General features: G+C 44.2%; 1 protein-coding gene across 1 annotated transcript in view; it reads right to left on the reverse strand.

Moving 5' to 3' along the window:
• Positions 1-24593, reverse strand: part of MYO10 (myosin X) — a 174966-nt gene that overhangs the window by 125998 nt on the left and 24375 nt on the right. The window contains exon 2 of the mRNA XM_050890685.1: positions 14951-15049. Coding sequence (XP_050746642.1) covers positions 14951-15049 — 99 coding nt within the window. The remainder of the gene's footprint in view (positions 1-14950; positions 15050-24593) is intronic.

A 24593-nucleotide genomic window follows, 5' to 3' on the forward strand; every position in this document is an offset into this window, starting at 1 on the left:
GTTAGCATCCAGATTTTTTTTCCGCTTTTCCATCATCTCACAAACTCTTCCAAAAGGCAAGCGTATTTTGGACTGGTAAGCAAGCCTGGAAGCACAGAGGGTAGCTATTTCTCCTTATGCAACTGATGCTCAATTGCCCCTTATGCCTCCCAAGAAGACAAGCTCATGCAAAGATCAGGATGAGAAGGGCCACCTCAGCCAGTAACTCGGCTGCTTCAGTTGTGTCCTGGTGCAAATGCAGGACCTGCTTGCTACTTTACATCCCTCCATCCCTGAGCTCTTATGGAGGTTACAGGACACTGTTTTCTGACTGACACTTCTACTACAGTATTTACATCGGTGACATATAAGTCCAAATGCAAATTAAAAATTGATTTAAAATCTGTGCTATGTAAGGGAATCAGGTTGACTGGATTTCCTTTCACATGGCAAAGTCTGGCTCCATTAACTCATGGGTACTAACAGCTCAAAATTGCAACTTAAAAGTGATGCAAAAATCCAGAACCAGGTTCCAAAAGCTTCTTTATAAGTTAATTTCATCTTCCATTATAAAAATAAATCCGTCCATTCAGAAACTTCTCAAGAAAAGAGAAGTGGCTACTGTTTTCTGTTGCTATCACTTCAATGGAGGGCTTGTTTTACAAGCATCCGTGTGGTAATGTTTGCCCCTAGTTTGCTAATCAGTTGCCCATTTCTAATCAGCCATTTCTTTCCATTTTCATACGTAAATAGAGGAAGCATTGCTTGTAACTGCAAGCCCAAACCACATTTGATAAGCTGCTTAGTATTTACGTAATGTGCACACTGAAACTGATAAGTACATCACGTTGCGCACAGGTTAAAAGTCATGCAAAAAATGCATGACTCGAGAGCAGCTTCCGCAACTCTGAGTCTTTGTGGTGTCTGAATCTTTGTCTACCTCAAGCTGCCTAATCTGCTCTAAGGACATCAGGTACAGTAAGCAGTTTGTTCAAGCTTGTGGAGAGTCAGATTTAAGGATTTCATATTCAAACAGCACTGACTGAAGTAGCGATGTTCAAGGACTTTTCAAAGTGCAACTGCGGAGCTTATCAATACCACAAGGTGCATACTGCTCTGTGTTTTCTTTAGCCGAGGCCTGGGGTATTGTTTTAATCTAGCATCAGCATGACTGAGTTATAACTGAAAAATCAAGACTTCACTTAGAAAATTTCTTTAGGCTACTGCTGTCCAGGATTTCTTCTACAGAAATGGACACGCATGTGATGCAGAGCAAACACATTTTAAGTCCAGTGTTTTTGGGAAGTAGTACATATATACATCTGTGTGAGCATCTACACACACATTTCCCCACCTCATCGTCTACACAGCACATGTGCACATGACTTAACACTTTCCAGAAGAGCCATCTCAACCTATTAGAGGCATTAAGATACTGCATTGCACTGGAATAGCTCTGCTCGTTTCTGAAAGCATTTGAACAAATGCATGATACGTACACTGTGGGCATGCTTGGGATTAACAGATACCAGCAACTGATTTGGAGTAACTGAATATGCACAGCAGCGTCTGGTCTGATCTGTTAACACTGTCATACATCTGGAATACAAGGCAAGCATTTTAAAAAACGTCCAGAGAAACAACCCAGAAGAAAACCAAGGGTGATGCTTAAGAAAAGGTGGACCCCTAGCAGCCTTCTGCGCAGGCTTTGCTGGATGCAGCCCCTGCCCACGTCAAGGCTTTTGTTCATGTACAAACTCGGTGCAGCAGTCACATTCTCCTTAGAAGTACATGCTTCTATGCTGGACTTAGCAAGCCTTTGTCACGCTTCTGTTGCTTTCCTGATCATGCAGAAATACTGCTCGCTCTTCCCCCCACCGAGAACATGTGAAAAACATTAACATCTCTCAAATGCCTAGCACACCTTGAAGTATCCTTGTCAGAACTTTACATTTCCTGGGCAAATCTTGTGGTGACAGAAACCCTGTGTAATTGCATTTAAGCTAATAATGATGCACAGATAATGCCAATGAAGTCTGGCCAACAGATTTCAATGTATATTAAATGCCTGCCTGAAAGCAGCATTAATAATGGAACGGATTTTGTTATTTACTTCAATTAGAACTCCTTGCTGATGCTAGTGAAAAAATGCACTTTCAAAAGAGAAATAATCAGCAATAAAAGACGTATCAATATTTTCATTATAGGCTTGTGGCACTTCTAGCTATTAAGATTGCTCCCTTCCCAAATCTGTTTTCAATAACTTACAGTTCTGCTATACATGGAAAGCTTCAGATGAAGCATTCAATGGCAGGTACACATCTTACTAACAATGCATATATTTTCAAATTAGCTTATTTTATCACCACAGGCAAAACAGTATTTTTGTCTCGTTCAGGTGACAGTAATTCTGGTGATTCAATACATGAGTACTCTACCAGACTGTTCTTTGGAAAAGGTAAGTTTAATTTAAAAAGGGAATGAATTGTTTCCAAGAGGCAAGATTTTATCTTTCCTGTAAAAGTCATCAGTTCGAGAAAGCTATAAATCACTGGAGAAAAATCCCAGAGTGAGTGTTCAGTAGAGCCTCAGACATTTACCAGCTAAACACCTTGGGAAAGCCCGTCTGCCCTTGGCATGCTCTAGCTGCTGCTGAGCGAGACCTCCCCGTGCTTCCCCCTGCAGCTCCAAGATGCCGTCATCTATGCCAACTCAGACCGAAGCATGCGAAAGGAGGACGAGAAGACCATCTGACCCTTCTGCTCCTCATGAGCTGAAGGAGGCTTGACGAGGTTTTGTGCTCTGCTGAAGTTTGCTGGGTTTGCAGGGATGTGCCCAATGCCTGTGGCTGGGGCTGCCCCGCTGTCCCCCGGCTGCCCTGCTCCTGGCTGGGGGATGCGATGGGCCCTGGCTGCCAGGTCTTGCCATCACCCACCTGGGGAGCCCTCATGCTCCCAGCTCCAGGGAGCTAAAAGCCCCCTTGTGCCCTGACAGGGTGCACGCCGGCATGCGTGCATGTACACCCATGTGTCAGAGAGAAAAGCAGATGCAAACGGGAGCCAGGCTGCAAGGCCAAATGAGCAGGGACCCGTTACGGAAAGCGAAGTTGAAGCAGAAGCTTGGAAAGACCAAACAAGGAAAAGTGCAGGAGCCTGTGCATGGATGACAGGACAAAGGGCAGGTAGGAGGCATCAAAAAAAGAAGAAAAAAAACCCAACAAACACAAAAGGAAGGACTATTAGGGTACTTTCAACAAGCACCCTTTACTTCCACCCTCATATATACTTGTCCCCGTAACCCTACAACATCCAGAAGTTGCTCAGAGCCGATTGATGCCGCTTCCCCTGGTACAGGTCCCTCTCCTCTCCTGTGTGTGCCACAACCACCCAACGGCAGAGGGGCAGTACGCTGCTTTTCCTACAGTGCAAAAAGAGGCTGTGCAGCATTTCCTAACTCTCCAGGGTTTGACTTTGCAACACAGTGGGTTTTTTCCACATATGTTTTATGATTGTCTTTAGTTAAGTCAGTTTGGATAGATAAATCTCCTTAAATCGTCTCTCAGCTCCATCATGTATACGCTAAACAGGACCTGGCTTGTTTTACAAAATAAAGTGTGCTGGATGAGGAAGAGGCACATGACCTAAGCTAACATTTTCTTCCTCTGGTTTAACAAACATAAAAGCACCACTCTGAAAGAGCACTTAAACTTCCTTTTGCAACTAATACTGAAAGAGTTTATCATCACGTTGCAGAAACGCTTTAGGGGAAAACTCACTCCGATACCGTTCTCATGAGAAAGCCTGACGCTTTCAAACAACAAGTTGCTTTGAAACGTTCAAGAACGCAAACGTCATGTGGCTGCTGAAGGTGCAATAACGCATTTTATCCCACCAGGAAGCTCCTGCGTTCCCTGCTAAAAGAATCTGAAGTTCTGCAAGAAATACTGCACCTTTGAAACGGGGAGTATTTCGGACATCAAACCTTGAAAGTAATCTGGCATCAAAACTCCAATCTGACTGCATAGGTTTAGTCTGTTTAAAATTAACTTGCGCAGTGAAGGGTACCTGGAGATGCAGAGGATCCCCCTTCGCTTCTGTATTTCTCAGGTACACAGAGGTAATGTACACCTCAAGAACTACTCAAGTGACCACAGGGGAGAGATCAAACGAGCTTTCCATTTACAGAACTGGCACCGCGCAGTCAAAGGCACCGCAGCCTTCCCCAGAGGACCTGCCTCGGACACTGCCTACTTTCCTACGCATTAATCACCCCCACCTCACGATACTTGCTAGCCAGCATGTGGGCTGGGACCACCAGCACACCTAACGCAGTACCCTACACACCTGTCAGGTGGCTACATTTCTTAAACTACTCACTTGACTTGAAATAGTAACCTAAAAGGATTTTTCACAGCTCGCGCCCCTCAGCTCAGCCCTCTGTCCCCAACAGAGCAGCGCGGCAGGAGCAGGACGTGGCTCTGCCAAACAGTGGCTCCCAGGCAGCTGGCCATCACGGAAAGAGAAGGTAGCCTCTTCTCATGACTCTCAATACTTTTTAAAGTGGTTGCTCGCACACACACTCGCGTTTTCTTACAAGCCCTCATTGTGTAAAATCCCGTCCAGAATTACCCAGTCATTTCTTTGACTTTTTAATTTAAAAAATAAATAATAAAGAATAATAAAATAAATAATCTATAATAATAAAAAAGTTAGGACACTTTATACTACTTGGGTTTTGCTCAACTCTTAATGGGGATAAGTTCACGCACAAGTTGATGGGAGTCTTCTCCAAGTAAAAATCTCAGTGTCCATCCACCATTTATATGCACTGTAAGGTACAAAACCTCACCAGAGCAAAACTGAGCAGTGCCCTGTTGCAGAGCAAAGTATCCCGGTGCGTAATTGCACTTAACCTAAACCATGTGTTCCTAAAAACACCAACAACAGTGAACAATGAGACCAGCCCCACATCCAAGGGAATTTAGGAACAAGGGAACAACTGAAGTGACAAGCTTGCTCATCACAAAGCTACAGATTCATCACTGTCGTCATTTTTTGGCACGCTGCAGTCTGAATTCCTTCCCATGTTTTGTGAACAGCTGAACTGTGTTCCCTTACAAAAGAAATTAATATGGCAGCCTGTGTACATTTGCTTTAATCTTAAAACAAAAGCAGTTTTGCTATCTTTAGTACAAGCATAATAAAAGCACAAAAAAAGCACAGATGGTTTGGATTTTCTTCGCAGAAAGCAAGAGAGAAGACTGACATCTCAACTGTTTACGTAGCCACAACCCATTACGTGGCCACAGCAAACCAAGGGGGGATACAGTAAGTACCTCTTTGTCAGCATCTCAGATACGGACTGCTTTCAGTCAGGTCTTATAAAAAGCATAAAGCAACTCTCTGCTCACAGATAAATGCTTTTGTTCATACAGATTTAATTTATATTGTTAGTAAAACACTTAACAACAGCCACACTAATGCCAAACAAATTAATTTCAGTAAAGCTAAAGCAAACACTACCATTATGTTTAGACAACGCAGAACAAAACCCTTGAAAACCCAACATTAAAGTAGTTATTTATGGTCATTGCTCAGCCCTCCTGCCCCCATCATTTGTGTATGAGAACTCTCTGGCCTGCTCACTTGCAAACTCCCTGACTTCTGACAAAAAGTGGCTACACATTGGTAGCCAGAAAGTTCATTTTGCAGAAATAATAGTGTCAACTTGGTCTGGCAGTCAGGGGTGGGTTTTTTCTTTTGTTTTGTTTTTACAATTCAACCTCTCTTTTAAAATATCTCACTTCAGGATTAAAACTTGCCCCTTCCTGGAATTAATCAAACTGATAGTGGTTTTGGCAGAAAGGCAAGTAATAGGAAAAAAGTAAGGACAGCACATGTGCACTGTATCCAAGAAATACTTCATAACCTGCTCTGTATTTTTTAACGTAATAACTACACAGTAGTTCAGGGAAAAAACACACACAAAGAGAGGCTTTTCCCTATTACCCTTTAGCAAATATTCAGAGAATAGCAGTCGTGTAAAAATACCACTCTTGACATAAAGCAGATAAAAAGGCAAGCTGAACTAGCTCCTGAATCGGGGCAGGGGGGGAGTTTTCTGCTACCTTTATTGCTTCCTTTAGCATTATGAAATATCTTTTTAATATTTCTATCCTATAGCAATCAATGTTTTGGAGAGTTTAAGAGACCCAAACTAATGATTTTTCCAATTAGCAAGTACTTAAAAAGTAAAAAAAGATGGCACATCAGGAAAAAAACTTGTCCAATTTATCAGCGCTTCCATTTGAACCGGTGATCAAACACTGTACTTATAAGTAATGTTTGGGCTTTTGAAGCAGCATTTCCATTAAGGAAAACATTTGCTGCGAGGCCCTACAGTTGCATTAAATCCTTACTAGGCGTGGGGAAGCTTTTGTGCACTGCAGTTACGCTCCATTAAATGCTTCACAGGAGGGACGGGACGACAGAGCTCAGTGGACTTGCGGGACACGTGTGGGCTTGCAGGACACGTACAGCCTCTGCAGCCTCACCTGGTTCACGGAAATCTCTTTCTGAAGAGCATGGGATGGAGAAAGCATGGGCGAGCGGGGCACAGTCCTCCCTCCTTGCAATTCCTTCCAGGCGATGCCCCACAGGCTGGGGTACCAAACGTCGCCTTCCCAAGCTGGGCAGCGCCCGGGACAGAGCGAGCACGGGCTGTGCGAGCTGGGGAGGCCGCTCGCTCCCTGCGGATGCTCCTGGCGGACGCTCACGGTGCCCGGCTCGCATCTGTCATGAGCTCTGTTTACAGGCACGTCAACAGATGCTTGCAGTGAGAGTCGCTGACCTTTGACATCCCACATAAAGATCTGAACACCTCTCTGCAGAAGATAAAACCCGAGTACTAAAAGGCGCTCCGGCTGACTTCTGCCCTCCCCAACCCCACCCCACCCCCCGAACCCAAAATTCCCATACGCATCCCTTAAAAACAACAGCAATAAAAAAAAAAAGTGTCCCAAAACACAAAAACACCCCAAGAAGCCAACATGCAAATAGCGACAGCACCAAACTTTTTTACATATACTAATCAGGAGAATTATTACAAGCAAGCCAAATATAACTGCAGAATAAAATGAACTTTACAGTGTTTAGACAGATGGAATCCTATTTCCTGGTGTAAAGCCACTGAATTTGGCATTGACCCTGAGCCCCAAAGGCAAGGGACCTGCTGCCCGAAACACGCACGAGCTACCCAACGGCCAGAGTCAATAGTCACTACTCTTCATAAGCACCATTAAATTAAAAAGCATTAAAGTCTTCATAAAGTTTGCAGAAAGAGATGGATTCATTTAACGCTAAGAGCAGCCAAGACCAAAGCCCATTGCATATATTTGTGTATTTTCTTAAGAGGCTGTATATACAAGGGAGCACACAAAGGGCTTCTTTAAAATGCTCCCTTGTAAGGGTGTATTTCAAGGGTAATAGATATGGAATTTGGGGAAATGTCCAAAAAAATACTGTTTGAAAATACTGTCAAGTCTTCACATGGAAGAGCTAGAAGCAAGCACGACACTTTTCAACGATAACTAAGAAAATCCTTGTCCAGCAGGATTTACTTCTCCAATGCCTGATCCTATGAACCGATGCAGCCAAACACAGCATTTACTGATAAACAGTCCTACTGACTTCAGTAACTTAAGCCAAGTAACTTCAGTGGTGTTATTCATGCTCTGTGAATATGAACGGAAGACTCTTGTTTAAAAGGGCTCCTCACAGTAGTGAAGGCTAGCACATGAGAGTCCCAAGCGAGGGTGAGAACAGACACAAGGGGAAGAAAAGAGTCCTTATGAGAAGTGCTTAACCATTGCCTGCAAGTTTGGGATTTTTTTTTTTCTTTTAAACCAAAAAGGAGGAAACCATGAACTCTCCTGGTATAACCACATGGTAACTTCAACATAATCCTATTGCTAACTCAAAAAAATCAAACAAAAGGAACCCCCCAAACCAAGCAAAAAAGAAAAAACAAACCCCAAACCTCAAACAAAGCCCAGGTCTAACTTTTCTGAATGAGGTCACAATGAGAAACTCTCCCAGCCTTCAAACTGGAATGGGGGGGGGGGGTGTAGGGAGAGGTGAAAACCTCCATGGAAAACATACTTGAGCTGTGTTTAACAAGGAACATCTGTAGCCTTCCAATTCTTGAGATGCAGAAATGCCCCAGAAGAGCCACATTAAGTTAAACACACAGGAAAAAATACTTTTGTTGCTGACCAAACCATTTACAGGTGCCTCTGATTTGAAGCTAAGGATACTGAGCAGCACTATGTTTGCTGACATAACACCATGCCGTGAAGGACTTCTTTGTAAAGAAAGTTCACAGAAAGCTGGTTTAACTGACAAAGTCTTTGCTGGTGAAATGTGACATCTGTTTTTAAAGAGCCTACATTTTTGGGATATTATCACTCAGCTGCTTCTATTTATAACATATTTGATTTAAAAGCTCCTCTCGGGCAACTAAGCAGGTATGCAATCAAGTAGCCTGAAATTTCAGTATCAGACTCAGGACCATTTGCAGCAATTGATTCAACTTTTACTTCTCCCTGGATGAGTTTCTTCAGAGCAGACTTCCCCTACACGCACATGCACATTATCTCTTACATTTATAGAAATTTTCCCTTGCAAGGGAATAGGCATTATTAAAAATGTGTGTTCTTAGGTACTGTTCTGAAAGTCTCCAATGCTCAAAGGCTTAAACACAGTGCTACTTACACAAACCACCACGACTACATTAAAAAAAATGGGAGGGGGAGACACGCTGACTATACATTTATTGGCATTATTTTTATATATATTTGGATGTACAAATGGAAGAAAAAGTAGACAGCCCTAATTAGGAGACAAGAAAGATGTCCTTGAAACTAATGCCACGCAACTCAAGACAGCTCTTCTGAAAAGATTTCACTCTCCCCCCAAGCTTTTTCTATGTGCTATCTATGCTTTCACTGGGGACAGTTTCAAGCGTGTCTGTGTAAGTCAAGAGCATAATGCAGCCCTCTTTCACACAAGGGGAAAAGTTAGTATTTTATCTGAAATAAAGTTCACATAATTCAGAAAAGAAAAGGAGAGAAACTGGAAAGAGGTTTTTTCCTCAACACAACCACTAACACTCTACCGAACATACACAAGTAAGTAATTTCAAACAAAGCATACAGTGACAGCAGGGCTTTCAGCATTTTATTTAAACATTCACTTGAGTACTTTATAAGCTCACACAACTTCATTAAAAATTTATAGAATATGACGATAAGGAAAAGTCTGCTTTACTGTAAATAAAACCCTTAAGGAAGAAATCATTTTAACCCTAAAAATAGAGGTAGCAAAAATACACTCAAACATGAAAAAAAGATGCAGTAACTGTAATGTCATCTTGTATATATATGTCTATACACACAATGAAAGATCAGGACTTTTTTTAAGTCTGAGTATTCACAGACTGCACTGACATACTTTATACGTATGTTCACAGACATGGTGTTTCCAAAACATCAGACACAGAGTCCTTCACCACCTCTGTGCACACTAATGGAACAAAAAACAAACCAGCAAAGGAGTACAGCATCTTCTCTTCTGGAAAGCATCTGGGAGGTGCTTATAAAGAGAAAAACATTTATGATATGAATTTTCTGCTCATCGCAGCTTCTCGAGTCATTGCAGACCCTTCGTTTTGAAGGCCAGCCTGCAGAAGGCTTCAGAGGTGCTCCAGAGCCAGCTGCAGCCCAAAGCCATGAACGTGTGCTGAGAGGGATGTTACACCTTTCATCTCCCACTCCTTCGTTGTGGGCCAGGGTGGTGAAACACGGCCCTGATGTACTCTTCCCCTCCCTGTATTTAATGAGGCTTTCATCTACCCCCATACAGTGCCACACTTGTCTTTCTTCCATAAAGAGTTAAGACTGTTTCACAGCTATTTGCTCAGGGAAACCCAAACCTACAACCTGAAATTCCCTTTCTTAGTATACCATATCATATGTATCAGATATTCCATGCAGCCTATCAAATCAGCTAGTTTTACAACCATCTCACATAGAGGGTGACAACAGCAGAAGGCAGTACCACAATCATCTTTAATGATAAATAACTAATGGACTGCTTAATTGAAACATTCAGGCAACACAGGAACACTCGAGGAGCAATATCACCATGTGATTATCAAGAAGGGATTCAATACCTGACAGGCAACTTGTTAAAATATTGAAAAGTTATGGCATATTCTCGCAAGAGTATTGGCACTGGGTAGGATTCCCTACAACCAACATCCCTTCAGCATACAACCGCATCCCGCCACAGGTTTTTGTGGCAAATTTATTTACACCACTCAGAGCAGAACAGAAAGAAGAAATTAAGAAGTAATGTACTGTGCTATGATATTTCCATTATTCTGCAGGCTGACGTTGGCAAAGATCTGAAGTGCAAACTCATAAAAGTAAAACCTGAGCACAACTCCAGCAAACACACCTTCCTAGTCCCACTGCCCCATCAATCACGTCTTGAGAAGTCATGCAAAATGCTCAGTGGAAAGGCGAGAAGTGCAATGTCTAGCAGAAGTGCTTTGATAAGGTCCCAACGCTTTCATCAGTTTGTCATTAGACTTGAGCACAAGCTGCAGCTGTCAAGAGGGTCTGGGAATCAATATGCCGGCCATGCTTCAAAAATCATCATCACCCATATTTCTGCAACCTCACCCCTTGCTTCCCCTGCCTTGTTCTTCAAAGTGATATACAGCATTGCAGGGATCGCCAAGCCATCAGAGGTAATCGTGGGGCATTATCTCAGTTTCATTTCACCCGCTTGCAACCTTCTGCAGCCCGTAGGTAACAAAACAGCTAGGGCAGGATGGTCTAAAAGCGCATCAGGAAAAGCAACAGGAGAAAAAGTATTAATTAGTCAACGTCAGCTGGCACAGTCCTTTTACATGCGAAGCGCACTCCTGAAAACATAGGCCTTGAAAAGGACTAAAGTTATCAAATGCAGTGAATCGCTAGGATGCCTTTGGCTGGGCAGTAGCCAGCTCAGACCCGCCGAGGAGACGAGTGCCCCATAATGGGCGTGAAGGCTGCTCCCTATCCCTTTTTGCACCACCTGCTTTTAACACAAGCAGGCGAAACCAAAGGGGTTTTTTTTCCAGTGACATTTATAGCACCAAGGTTTTCTAAGGAAATGTAATCAGTCAGATGATATCACGGTAATGACTTGAGGCTTTTTCTGTATTACCTGAAGTTTCAGCTTGCATTATGTACACCATGGAAAGGCAGCAACATCACACATAACACACACATGCAAGACCATTAGCAAGCACCTCTTCCGCTGGCAGATGCCAACGTTAGCTCTGCCATCCTTTCCTAGGGCACCAAAGCAAGCTGTCTGTTTTACAACAGCATCTGCTGTTCCTGTAAGTATAAGGGTTTTGAAGCTCAAAACACTTCTAACAGTCAGGTTCTTTACAGCTACATGTCCAATTACAAAATCCTGTGAAAATTACAGGTCGCCCCTCCCATAAGCATGTGGGTCACTCCTACTAGAAGCTGGAGAGGGCTTATGTTTAAATGAAAGGCCCAATGTTGGACATTGCTTGGAGCATGTTAGTGTAACAACACACATGGCAGCCTTCCTACTCTAACCTAAATGTAATGGTGATGCTTTAATGTGAGGCATCCTTCTTTTTTCAGCTTCAAAGAGCCAACAAAGGAGACAGTCTCAGCCTCTCCACTTCACTGGACCTCAAATTTCAGTAGGACAGGTCAAAATATGCAACCTCCCAAATCTGAGCAACACTAAATGCACAATTTAACATGCAACCCACCGAAAACACACCAGCACATAGGTGGCCTTCTTGTTTCTCTGTGAGTAGGCTTTGCACCTAGTAGTAGATGCTCTCAGTATAGTTTCATGGATGTCTTCCCCCATACCATGTGTATCTGGGTCACCAATCCAATGTATCTGGTAACTTGGCACAGGTGCAAAGGATCACAGAACCATAGAACGGTTTGGGTTGGAAAGGACCTTTAAATGTCATCTAGTTCAACCCCCCCTGCAATAAGCAGGGACATCTTCAACTAGATCAGGTTGCTCAGAGCCCCCTCCAACCTGACCTGGAATGTTTCCAGGGATGGGGCATCTACCACCTCTCTGGGCAACCTGTCCCAGCGTTTCACCACCCTCACTGTAAAACATTTCTTCCTTATACCTTGTCTAAATCTACCATCGTTCAGTTTAAAACCATTACCCCTTGTCCTATTGCAACAGCCTCTGCTAAAAAGTCTCTCCCCATCTTTCTTATAAGCCCCCTTTAAGTACTGAAAGGCCACTATAAGGTCTCCCTGAAGCCTTCTCTTCTCCAGGCTGAACAACCCCAACTCTCTCAGCCTGTCCTCACACGAGAGGTGCTCCAGCCCTCTGATCATTTTCGTGGCCCTCCTCTGGACCCACTCCAACAGGTCCATGTCTTTCCTGTGCTGAGGACTCCACAGCTGGATGCAGGACTCCAGCTGGGGTCTCACCAGAGTGGAGCAGAGGGGCAGAATCACCTCCCTCAACCTGCTGGCCACACTTCTTTTGATGCAGCCCAGGATACGGTTGGCTTTCTGGGCTGCGAGCGCACATTGCCGGCTCATGTCCACCACTGTCATGTCATCCACCAGTACCCCCAAGTCCTTCTCCACAGGGCTGCTCTCAATCCACTCATCCCCCAGCCAGTATTGACACCAGCAGTTGCCCTGACCCAGGTGCAAGACCTTGCCCTTGGCCTTGTTGAATCTCATGAGGTTCACATGGGCCCACCTCTCAAGCTTGTCCAGGTCCCCCTGGATGGCATCCTGTCCCTCAGGCGTGTCAACCGCACCACTCAGCTTGGTGTCGTCTGCAAACTTGCTGAGGGTGAACTCGATCCCACTCTCTCTGTCATTGAGGAAGATATTAAACAGTACTCGTTCCAATACGGACCCCTGAGGGACACCACTCATTGCTGATCTCCATCTGGACATTGAGCCATTGACCACTACCCTCTGCATGCCACCATCCAACCAATTCCTCATCCACCAAACAGTCCACCCATCAAATCCCTCTCTCTCCAATTTAGAGAGAAGGATGTTGTGGGGGACCGTGTCAAAGGCCTTTCAGAAGTCCAGACAGATGACATCCGTAGCTCTTCCCTCTTCCACTGCTGTACTCACTCCATCATAGAAGGCCACTAGGTTGGTCAGGCAGGACTTGCCCTTGGTGAAGCCATGCTGGCTGTCTCCAATCACCTCCCTGTCCTCCATGTGCCTTAGTATAACTTCTAGGAGGATTCAGGCATTGGCCCGAGAACGAACCGGTGACGTTAGGAGGGCAGTGGATAAGAGTGGGAACGCAACAGCTATCAGGGTGTTGGGCTCCCTGACTACCTCTTCAGATGCTGAGGACAGCAGTGACTTTCACCCATCTCTCTGCCTCCCCAGGGACACGGAGCACAACTAAGTTTTGCCACCAGAGACATCATCAAACACTGGTGCTAGGACACGACCTCCTCTCTGTCACCCTGCTTCCTTTGCCACAAGCCCAGGGACTTTGAAGAGAAGGAAGACACCATTTTCTCTGCCTCAGACCCCGGTTGTTTCACCTCCATTTTCATCCCTCACTGCCAGGACCGCAGCAATTTAACCTCGAGTAGGTTATATCTTGCCCATCAAAAAACACTCTGCAACTGTGTCTGGTTCCTTTCCTGCCTGGAGAAAGGCATGCAAGGAAAGTAAGGGTTCCCTGGCTCTGAAAGACATGCTTTTCCACCATGCTTACCCAGAAAGACATTAAGTGAAGGCAGCAAGAACAGGCAGCATGTTTTCCAGTCTACCGTGCTTTTCTCAGCCTCGTTCACTACCTGAAGCTACCTTCATCTGGTGCAAATAACTAAGAAAAGAAGGCTAAACTGAGGGAACAAACATCCTCCAAAAGTCAAAGGGAGTGTCCTCCGGAGGTTGATGACTGTCTCAGCCTAACTGTTTATATCCAACTCAACCTAAAACTGAAATTTCTTCAGGGAGGCTGCAGGAAGCTGTCTGAATAAACCATGGCCTAATGGAGAGTAGAATAAATAAATAAAAAGTAAGTGCATGAGAAAGCAGAACACTTCCAAGCTGTCAGCAACTGGCAGGGCTAGTTCTGCCTTCTTCTGGGGGTTAAAAAGGAAAATTTAAAAAAAAAAAAAAAAGAAAAAAAAAGGGGGGGGAGCAGGGAACAAGCTCTGCACCAGCTTCCTTCACCAGCTGGCAGCCAGACACTGCAGGCACACACTGCCTGAGATGGCCGAGGTAACCCAAGGAGACACTGGGACCCATCTCCATCTCCGCAGGCAGGCAGGAGCCAGGAGCGCTTGACAGCCAGGAAGCAGATAAAATTTAAAAAAAAAACCCACAAAACCAAAATCAAACCCAAAACTAAATCCAAACCAAAAAAGCAATGAGAAAGGAGTAATGGTCCCCGTCCTTCACAATCGTCTTGCAACAGGAGCTGGTGGAGTTACCTTGGTTTTGCTCTGGGAGGTGTGCCTTGCTGCCTCCCATTGAATCACTGACATTCCACTACCGTGATGCCACAGTGCCACATGCCAGCCCCCCCTTTCTGTTATTGTAAGGGAATACAACCATGGAGAGGCCATGTACCTCCAGTAAACTACATAACCACCGACCTATGTGGAACAAGGTGCTCACACCTGGCAGCACTACTTCAGCTTTGTCAGACACGGTTGTAGCAACTGACCAGACAGGCAATGGAAAGAGCTATTAAAATCAAAGCTGTGCATTCAGGTCATACAAAATGAGTATTTTATTCACAAACCTTAGGCTTTTAGTTTCCCCTATGCCCTCTCCACAAGGAGAGCAGCTTCTTTTCCACACAGTGGCAAAAAGGAGAAAACAGAGGATCGATGCCCATACCTGACCATAGTCTGTCCTGAATACGATGACTCCTTCCGCACAGGAATGAACAGTACTGGGATAATGCTGATTATTTTCTCGCAGCCAGACCCGAGACCCCTACAATAAACAAAACAGAGTTATAGATGGCATAATTAAAAACTGAAAAAAGAAATTCACTCAATATTTTTCTCTGGAAATACTTATCAAGGAAAAGGACAGAAAGCGAGAGCAAGATCCAAATAAGCAAGAGAAAGAAATAAAATAAAGTCTCAGCAAGTATTTGTTGGTTTCTGCCAGAACAGTAAACACAGGAGAACTACACTGAAGTGCTTTTTTTTTTTTTTTGTAGAAGTTCCTAAATGCCCCCAAGAGCAGCTGGAGCCAATTCTCTGAGTCATGTGCCTCATGTTAGCACACGTAAAATTACAAAGCAGTGTTTGAATTTACACACAGTTTAAAAGATCCTCCTCAAAGCCGGCTGGCTCCCTACCTGTTTATTTTCAACCTCTCTGTTAGGCACTCACAGCACTTCCCCCCATCATCTTTCACCTTTTTTCTAAACCACTTTGCCCTTTATACAGTCCTCCTCTCCCGGCTGCACAACAATGCAGAGGATTTAAAAAAAAACAAACAAACAACCTACTAGCAAACAAGGTTACAAAGAAATTACATTTGCTTTTTAGAGGTGAGGAGGCAAGGGAGACGCTACCAGTGAGACACCTAAGTCAGTCTAGTAAGACAGGGTAGGCACAGGCTATTTTAATTTTCACCAAGCAAACAGAAGTATCCAGCACCAAGAACAAGGGAGGAGAAACCACAGCTGATGCTGCAGCAAAAGCCATCCCATTAACAATGCCCACTCAAGTTGCTCCAGCACGGGAAAAGGCTTCAGCTGGCATGAAAACATTGAGCAGCAGCACCCCATGGTCTGTCCTCCAACCCAAACTATACTCCTGTTCTCTACAAATGGACAGCAGGCTCCGTATCAGAAAGACAATATTTTAGTGGTATTTAGAGAACAGAGACTTTTTTTCACTAGAACAGTCAAATTCTCTCCGAAAGAAAAAGGGGGCGGTAGAAAAGAGCTGGGATATACCCTGATAATCATGAGGTTGTGACTTTAGGTGTATGATCACTGAAAAAATCAGCTCAAATAATTAATTTTGCATGCTAGCATCCAAAGGTTGTCCTTGCCTGAATTTCTACACACAGGAACTAGACTTACAGCCTTGCTAAAGTTGGTGGGGTGCAGGGTCCTGATGAACAATGACGACAAATACAGATTTTTATTTCTATTACATATTTAAGGCGAGTGGCCTGTGAGTCTACCACGGACTTCAGCCACGTTACGAGTTGCGTATGCTTTAGATAATGTTGAGTAAACATTATTCTTGTTTCTATGATGGGAGAACAGCAGCACTGAGACACAAAATAATGCTCACGGACAATGTAAAAACTCTTGCTGCTTGGTTTCTCTGAATGGTAAGAGCTCTGCTGCACATAGAGGACCATGTAAGAGCATCCCTCATTATTTTTCTCCCCTCCATCTTTTGACAAACAGCTTTCCATTTTAAATGCTGCAAATGCCTGCAGAGCTGTTTGCCCTTTTACCTCCGAAACCTCGAGCCACATGGTTTCCAGGTTTACAGCAAGTCCGAGGCAGTTCAAACACAGGGTATGTTGACTCAAAAGCACAGAGTGAGGGCAGAGGGGAGCGGAAAGGAGAGCGCTAGCACCCGAGGTGGGCAGGGGGGAGCAGAGAACTGGGAAACAGCGGGGAGAGGGCTCCCCAGAAGTGGTAAGAGCAATACAGAGGATTTGAACATTTAATTCAAAATCCAGTGACAGCAGTGGAAAGACCCACCCGCTCCCCTGGCCCTGCATGGGACTGCAGCCATCAGAGAACCCAGGGTGCAGCTCTGTTTTTAATCTTCTTGAGCGGCACGAACACCCCCACGCTGACCGGTCCAAGTGCACCTCTCAGCCTTCCTCCCTCTGGAAAACGCACGTTGACATGAGGGCATTGCTCTCGGCCTTCCTCTGGTACCTCCCCGCTGGAGCCAGCAAACAGAAATGTCCTCTGTCCCTTAGGTACAGGCACAGGAGCGATGACAACTTTGATGGTGACATCCTCGGTATTAAGGAATATCTACCACAACCACCGGGATGGGAGACGAAGGGGTCTTTCATGTTAATGCAGTTGCTGCCATCAGCCCACCGTCCCCAAGAGCACCCAAGAGGGAAAACTTGAGGCCTGCAGCTGCCTGTCAGCCATGGCGGGACAGTGCAATGCAGTGCTCGGCCGCAGCTGCTGCCCGCCCCACTCAGTCCACCGCAGCGTAGGTCTAAAGCCCATAAGGCACGAGTGCACAGCACTACAGAAGAGAGATCACATACCCATGCTATACCATGCAATACACTCAGAGCAAGGTAAGCTGAGTCTTTTGCCTCAGATTCCTCTATGTCCTCAGCCACTGCACTTCACCTGTGCATCACAGAAGGCTGAGGTTGGAAGGGACCTCTGGAGGGCATCTAGTCCAACCCTCCTCCTCAAGCAGGGCCACCTAGACCTGCTTGCCCGGGACCATGTCCAGCTGGCTTTTGAATATTTGCAAGGATGGAGACTGCACAACCTCTACTGGGCAACCTGTGCCAGTGCTTGATCACCCTCACAGTAAAAAAGTGTTTCCTGCTGTTCAGTGGGAACCTCCTGTGTTCCAGTTTGTGCCCATTGTCTCCAGTGCCATCACTGGGCACTACTGAGAAGAGCCTGGTTTCCTCCTCTTTGCACCTTCCCTCCAGGTATATATACACGTTGGTGAGATCTCCCCTGAGCCTTCTCCAGGCTGAACAGTCCCAGCTCTCTCAGCCTTTCCTCACAGGAGAGATGCTCCAGTGCCTTCATCATCTTTGTGGTCCTTCGTTGGACCCTATCTAGTATGTCCATGTCCCTCCTGTACTGTGGAGCCCAGAACTGGACACAGCACTCCAGGTGTGGCCTCACCAGTGCTGAGCAGAGGGGAAGGATCACCTCCCTCAGCCTGCTGGCAACACTTTTCTAATGCATCCAACAGAAATACCTATAGAAACCTCATGACATGCAATACTTCTGAGTTACCATAGGACACCAGGAGAAAAGAATCGTCAGCCCATGAAATAACCTCATTCAATGTGACAATCGCTGTTTCACATTTGAATATTTTTTGTTATTAGTGGGACCATTCTGACATAAAATGGAAGGACTACAAGGTTGTTCAGCTCATAGAAAATTTTTACTTCACTGGGCATTTCTGCTTTGACCTAATAACCGCACAGGAGCAAGGCATAGCCAAGCTTCCCCCTGAGTAAACAACCATAGTTTTGTTCACAAACTGTAAGAGATTTAATGATGGTGGCTACTCACACCGCCAAGCTCTGGAGACCTGATTGATGGCTCGAGGGGTGGCGGCACATACTACAGTCACCCCAAGCAGCAAAGGGAATTTGGCCCCAAACTTCCCACCACCCAGAGAAATGCTTTCGCCAGCCTACTGCTGGGCATTAAGTGTCTACTGGTCAGTCTCCACCTCCTCCTCCTATATGAATTCAATCCATCTAAATGCACACATAAACAGCAAAAAAAACTATTTGTCAAAATGCAGTCAAGTTCTTCAAGTGCTTCAGGACAACCAAACCCCTGTTGTTCTGCTGGTTTATTATTTGCCAGAGTCTCGGAGCTGGAGTAACATGAAGTTTATGCTTTCAAGGGCAATGAAAAGCTTATAAACACTAAGCCGCAACAAAATTTGCCAAAACCTCAGCATTCAAAATAGCCTCTCACGAGGAGAATGTTTTCCATCTTGATGTTAAATAATTAATTCTGCAATTTTTTTTCTGGCTAGGAAGGGGAAAAGAATGGCCCTGCACAGAAACGTTCACTTGGTTGGGCTAGTCCTAAAATAAGCTTTTTAAAGTACGAAAGGGTTTGATTTAAACAAATGTACATTGTTAGGGGTCAATAGCTGCTATTCAGGGGAGGCTGGAACAATGCAGTTCACAAAGCCCGAGGCATCTGAAATGCAAATACAATGTGTTCCCTGGCAAGGTAGCTCAACAATACAGTATCTGTCCATGGACTGGGTGCACTGCAAGGCCTTGCCGTCTGGGGGAGGGAAAAAACAAAAAGTCTTGGCAATAGATACCTCACAAGCTGTGCAAGTTACAGCCACCTCCTGTGCCCAGCTAGCTCTGCAACTGGGCTGCAGTCCCTCTGCGATGCATTAGCTATGCGCAAGTGACAGTTTTGAGAACAAAATCTTCACTAGTAGTCAATTTATGGACAAGATTGTCATACAGGACCCGCCTGAGGAAGGACTCCACTCAACGCACAAGGTGGCACGTTATATTGATCTGAACCTGTTTTGCGAGGAGAAGCCTGCTAACATGGGTTACTCCAGAGCTCCCTGACACGCCGCCCTTCTGTGGTAAGGGGGCAAACAAAGCCACGGGGCACTTACTAAAACCCAATGTTTTTTATTTCTATGAAGCGAGATTGTAAAAATACTTGCAATAGCATTTGCAGAAGAAGGGCCATATGCCATCATTTCCACAGCAAATAAATTTCTCCTGACTGCAAAAGGGAAAGGAAATAGGTTTGCAAATCTCACAGCTGTAAGACCACCTGGAGAAGTCCCTAGTCTTTCTAACCTCGCAGATTTTGCTGCTGAAAATGCAAACACCTCTTACCTTCCTCTATATTCTGTTCTTGGAGATGATAAAAATCCATTCTTTTTTACTTTCTATTGGACATATACACTGGAAACCACAAAATTAACTAAGAACTTTATCTCAACTAAGTAAAATGGTGAAGCATTCATTGCAAAACTAATTAACATGCCAGATTTTGTATGCATACAGGTTGTATGCTGAATAAAATAACTGTCTGCACATTAATTACATTTATATATATAGTATATATCTCTAGATATGAAAAAGCAGATATTTTATAATAACTGCGTTCTCATCCAAGTGAAAATGCTACTCATTCACATGTTATAAAGTAAAATCCAGTCGACTCAATGCAGTTGATTCAAAGCAGTTAAAACTGCTTTAAATTAAGGGCAATGAATGTAGGTTATGCTGCATCTGCATTCAGAAAGCATTTCGCTATTAGGGCTTGGCAAAACAAAAGGAACAGTAGTTAATAGGTATTTAGAGAACCTTTTGTTTATGCACCTCAGTAGCTTGGCTCCAAATACAAAGTTTGAGAGACAGGAAGAGATGTTATTAACTAGGTCAAGCTGGACATAGCTTTTTAATGCAAAAGATAACCAAACCCACATTTATCTTCGTTCCTCCTCTTTACAAATTCACACAGTGATGACAAACAAGGAGGACCACAGCAAGGAAGAAGCTATCCAGAAAAAATACGACTTTGCTAATTTCATATTAATGAACAGTTTTGTGTCTGAAAACTCACCCTTCATTGTTAGCTTAGGACGACTGAAAACACTTCAGTTTACGTACCCAAAAACCTGAACATGCCAAGTGCATGGCTGGCCAAACTACTCAGTGGCAAACTCATGAAGTTCACTGGAAGCTGGATATCCCTCACCGACTTCAACCCAAAAATGAAGTGTTCAGCCTCTTAAGCAGAAGACCAGACCTGTTCTTCCATACCTAAGTCCACGGAAACAAACAAGTAGTAATGGCCATTTGTCTGACGTATTACTCTGTAATTCAGAGTACTGATCTAGATCCCCTCCTTTGCAGTGCCCAGCTTCCCCAGTGCAACTTTCCTGCGCTCATCAACAAAAGGCTTCCACAACAGCCAGATGGCAGCGGTGGCTGAATATGAAAAATACTACAAAAGTCTGTGTACACTATCGCCACACAACACACAAAAGGGAAATAAACAAATACTCCAGAAATCACTCCAAGACAGTGCCACTAACGGGCTCCACTTCTCTCCAGCCAGCCTGCCTCCCCTCTGCCAATAGTTGGAAACCAGCAGTTTTCGTCTGGGGATAATGGGGTCGAAAGGGATGGATGGAGTTACAGAGAAGGACTAGTTGAACCCTAAGCCTCTATAGATAGTGAGAGAAAGCACAGCTTTGGAAGGTATTTGAGCATGTAATCTAAATTTCAGTACCTTAAACTCAACTTCATGAACTAACTATGCACTTAAATCTAGGCACATACTTAATTCAGCTGAATGGGGTAAAATTCATTTTTGAAACACTTACAGCACTAATCACAATTTCCTCAGAGATCACAGGAGTAAACTACTAACATCTTTCTCTCAGCAAATTTAGTCCTGCCTCCTGAACAATACTGCTTTGCTTTACTGTTTTAAAGCAGAACAAAGCCATAAAGATGTTTCCATGGGATATAAGGTCAGTTTAGGGGGGTTAGTTTTCTGCAGAACAAAATCTCCTTGAAAACGAGATGTTTCTGTTGTCTATCCACCCCCCACACCAGATCAAAGCACCAGCTCTCCTGCTCCTGAGGTCTGCGCAACAGCTGCTGATTAACCTTGAACAGGCTCCATCTCCTTGTTTCAGTAACTGGAGATAGCGCAGCGCCAACGATGCCATACCACTTTAAAAACAAGAGACTGGATTAAAACATATATTATTACTGACTTGAGAGAGAACCGGAATAAATTTGTACCTGCCCCAGCACTTTGAAAGCACCAGTACTTCTTACAAGACCGCCACGTCATATAATATGGCTTTTCTTTTTTTTTTTTTTTAATTAAAAAACCCACCAAAACATTTTATCTTCCAGCTATTCCCAACACAAACAGCACACAGAGATTACCCTCTATATATGCAGGTGGACGAGCACGCTCCTCCCCACCTTCTGCTGCTGAGTGTGAAGACACACATTGCTAACAGACCTCACTCAAAAGCCAAAAAGCAACTGCACTTCTCTGCCAGAGCTCTGAAGATGTGGTTGCCAGCTCCTGAGGACAATGAGGTTTCCACACCACTAGGGAACAACAGCTTTATCATACCCTCAAAAGCAAATTTAGCAATGAGATGCCATCAAGTCTTTTCGGGAGGGTTACTGGTGTTGCTACAGTCTGAACTATGACTTTCATGAGAAAGATTCAAGCGTTACCTTTACGTTTTGACAAGTTTTGTCAAATAGCTTTTTCGCTTTTGAGACTGCCCAACCTACGCGATTGCATCATGGCTGGAAAAACACGACAACACAGGAATTTAGAAAGCCTATTATCAGTTGCAGTCAAGTTCGACAGGCTGCTACAGGACAACAGCTCTTTCTCGTGCCTGCAAGTTTATGTAAAGAAATAACGGTTTCTGAGCAGTCAAGTCAATGGCATTTCTCATTTACTCCAAAATTAAAAATCAGCACTTGAAGTACTACTTGGCAACTGACCACGATGAAAGCTGCAAAAATGAGAAATCAGGGAAGTGGGAAAAGCATACAGCAACTTTCCTCTATTTACCGGATCCGCAGTTTCAGGTCCCGCTGTACATCAGCAGTGGCAGGTATCGCAGACTCGCCCGGCACGTGACACCTCCCCACACCTCAGCTTGTGTGGAAGGGGGGGCGGAATTTTAATCTGTTAAAACTCAGTAAGGAAGATAAGTAATTCAAAAAGACAACACATGGGTGAGGAGAAGGAAAAGAGGGTAGTTACTGACGACAGCGGGGAGATGTAAGGAACACAGGGGAAAAAAGAGCTTGGGGCCACTCTACACCTTCCTATCACCGTCTATCTTGGGGCAGGAGGGTAGCAGTGGCCAGGCAAATGACAGGCCTCCTGGTACATTCACGGTCATCTTAAAAGTAGCATGTAATTCTCTCTCATTTGAATTCCTAAAGAGGAATATACACTATCCTCACAAAAACCTTAGAACTTACCCTAAGAACCAAACAAGCTCTAACTCTGCCTTCACAGAATTCAATAGGAGTTGCAGTTCTGTCTCTGATGACAGCACAGTTTTGCCAAGCACTCATATTTTTCCAAAAACACAATTTTTATTAAGTCATGACTACAAATGTAAAAAAACCCACAAACAAAACAACCAACCAAACAAAAAAAACCCCAAACGCAAAACCACAAAAAAACCAAAACTTTGTTTCTTTAAAACCAACTGAATTTAACCAACCTGTATACATGCACACACTCTAATTCTTCATCCATGGGAGTTGAGATTTTTTTAACCGCAGCAGGTATTTTAAGAAAGACAGAACCGAGGAAGGACAGTGCACATAAAAGCAGCAGGGGAAGAGAGACTCTCCTCTAAAAACCGTTCACCAAAGCCTACAGCAATACAGCAAGAGTAGTTATCCCAGCACGACTGCCCAAACAAGCCAATTTAAAACACCACTAGCTTCTGCTACCATAATCTTTTCCATATCGTCTAGTAAGTTGTTACACTGCCGTGCAGCTCTATCACTCACTCGGGGACAAGAGGACAGCCTGCCAAAATGTCTGTAGCTCATCCACAGCACTCGGTTGTGCTTGGCAGTCCCCAATCCAAAAGCTACCAGCTTGGCAACTTCCTGCTTATGCTACATGCCAAGCTTACAAACTCACATCAAGGTGGAGAAGGATTTCTAAATCCACATGTGTGAAGTCATGCTAGCACCCTCTTCTCATTCCCTCCTTCAGCTACCCTCTTAGGACTGGTGTCTCAAAGACCAGTAAGGCAAAGCGATGGTAGAAATATCTTCTTCACTACCCTCTTTACTGGGGCTCAACCACACAACTTTGCTCTTCTTAAGAAACTTTGCCCTTAAAACGTCCTAGGTACCGAATTCATCATCTGCCACAGGTGGCTAAGGGTCTCAAAACCATTTTTCACAAGTGTTGTAAAACACCCTAGTGTTTTCTTCCACCTTCCTCTTGCCTCTCCTGCCTGAGCAGAATGCAAAGCAAAGGCCGGGGGAGCTGACTTATGAGCACCAGCCACGTGGTGTGGGAGAGACCGACCACTCTGAAACAAGGTTTAGTTTGAGACTGAACTTGAAAGATGTTTCTCATTCACCGCCTGCAAAACCCATGGAGAGTCTTGTTTGCAAAATCGGAACTCCTGCTTGCAAAGATACATGTTCAGTCTCATTTCAAAACGTTTTGTTTAGGAGGAACATCTTAAATTTGAGTACTTTAAAGCTGATTAAGTGGAAAAAAAATCAAAAACATTCCTTTGACACATGGGTCCTGAAGAGAGGCATTTACCACTTATTTTCATGAGATGTGGATTGTTAGGCTCATCAGTCAAGGAACTGTTCAGTTCTTAACATTGTTCTACATGTACGTGGACATTGACTTTTTAGAAGAAAATCGAATACGGAACAACTGTGTAGTACTAGTTTTTCCACAGATACTAGTTGTGCTACATAAGCATGGATATGCCTTGTCTAAAGGGACATTATACTGGTTCAGCCTGATTTGAATTTGCAAAGCAGATGAAATTTCTGATCAAGATACATTTTCTACCATTGACCACTCTTTGCCAGCCACCTGATTTTATTCTGGTAGCATTTATCAAAGCCTTCTTGCATCAAGAAGCATCACCGATAAAATGCCAGTGTTGCACCTGAAAGCACAGAGGAATTGAAATTAGCAAGGCAAGGACTATTCCTGGTTTCTAGGAAGTTCAGTGTTGTCTTTTTCTTTTTTTTTTTTCCCTTTCCCCTCTCATGC

This window comes from Gymnogyps californianus, chromosome 2 (assembly GCF_018139145.2).
Source record: "Gymnogyps californianus isolate 813 chromosome 2, ASM1813914v2, whole genome shotgun sequence".
Taxonomy (NCBI): domain Eukaryota; kingdom Metazoa; phylum Chordata; class Aves; order Accipitriformes; family Cathartidae; genus Gymnogyps; species Gymnogyps californianus.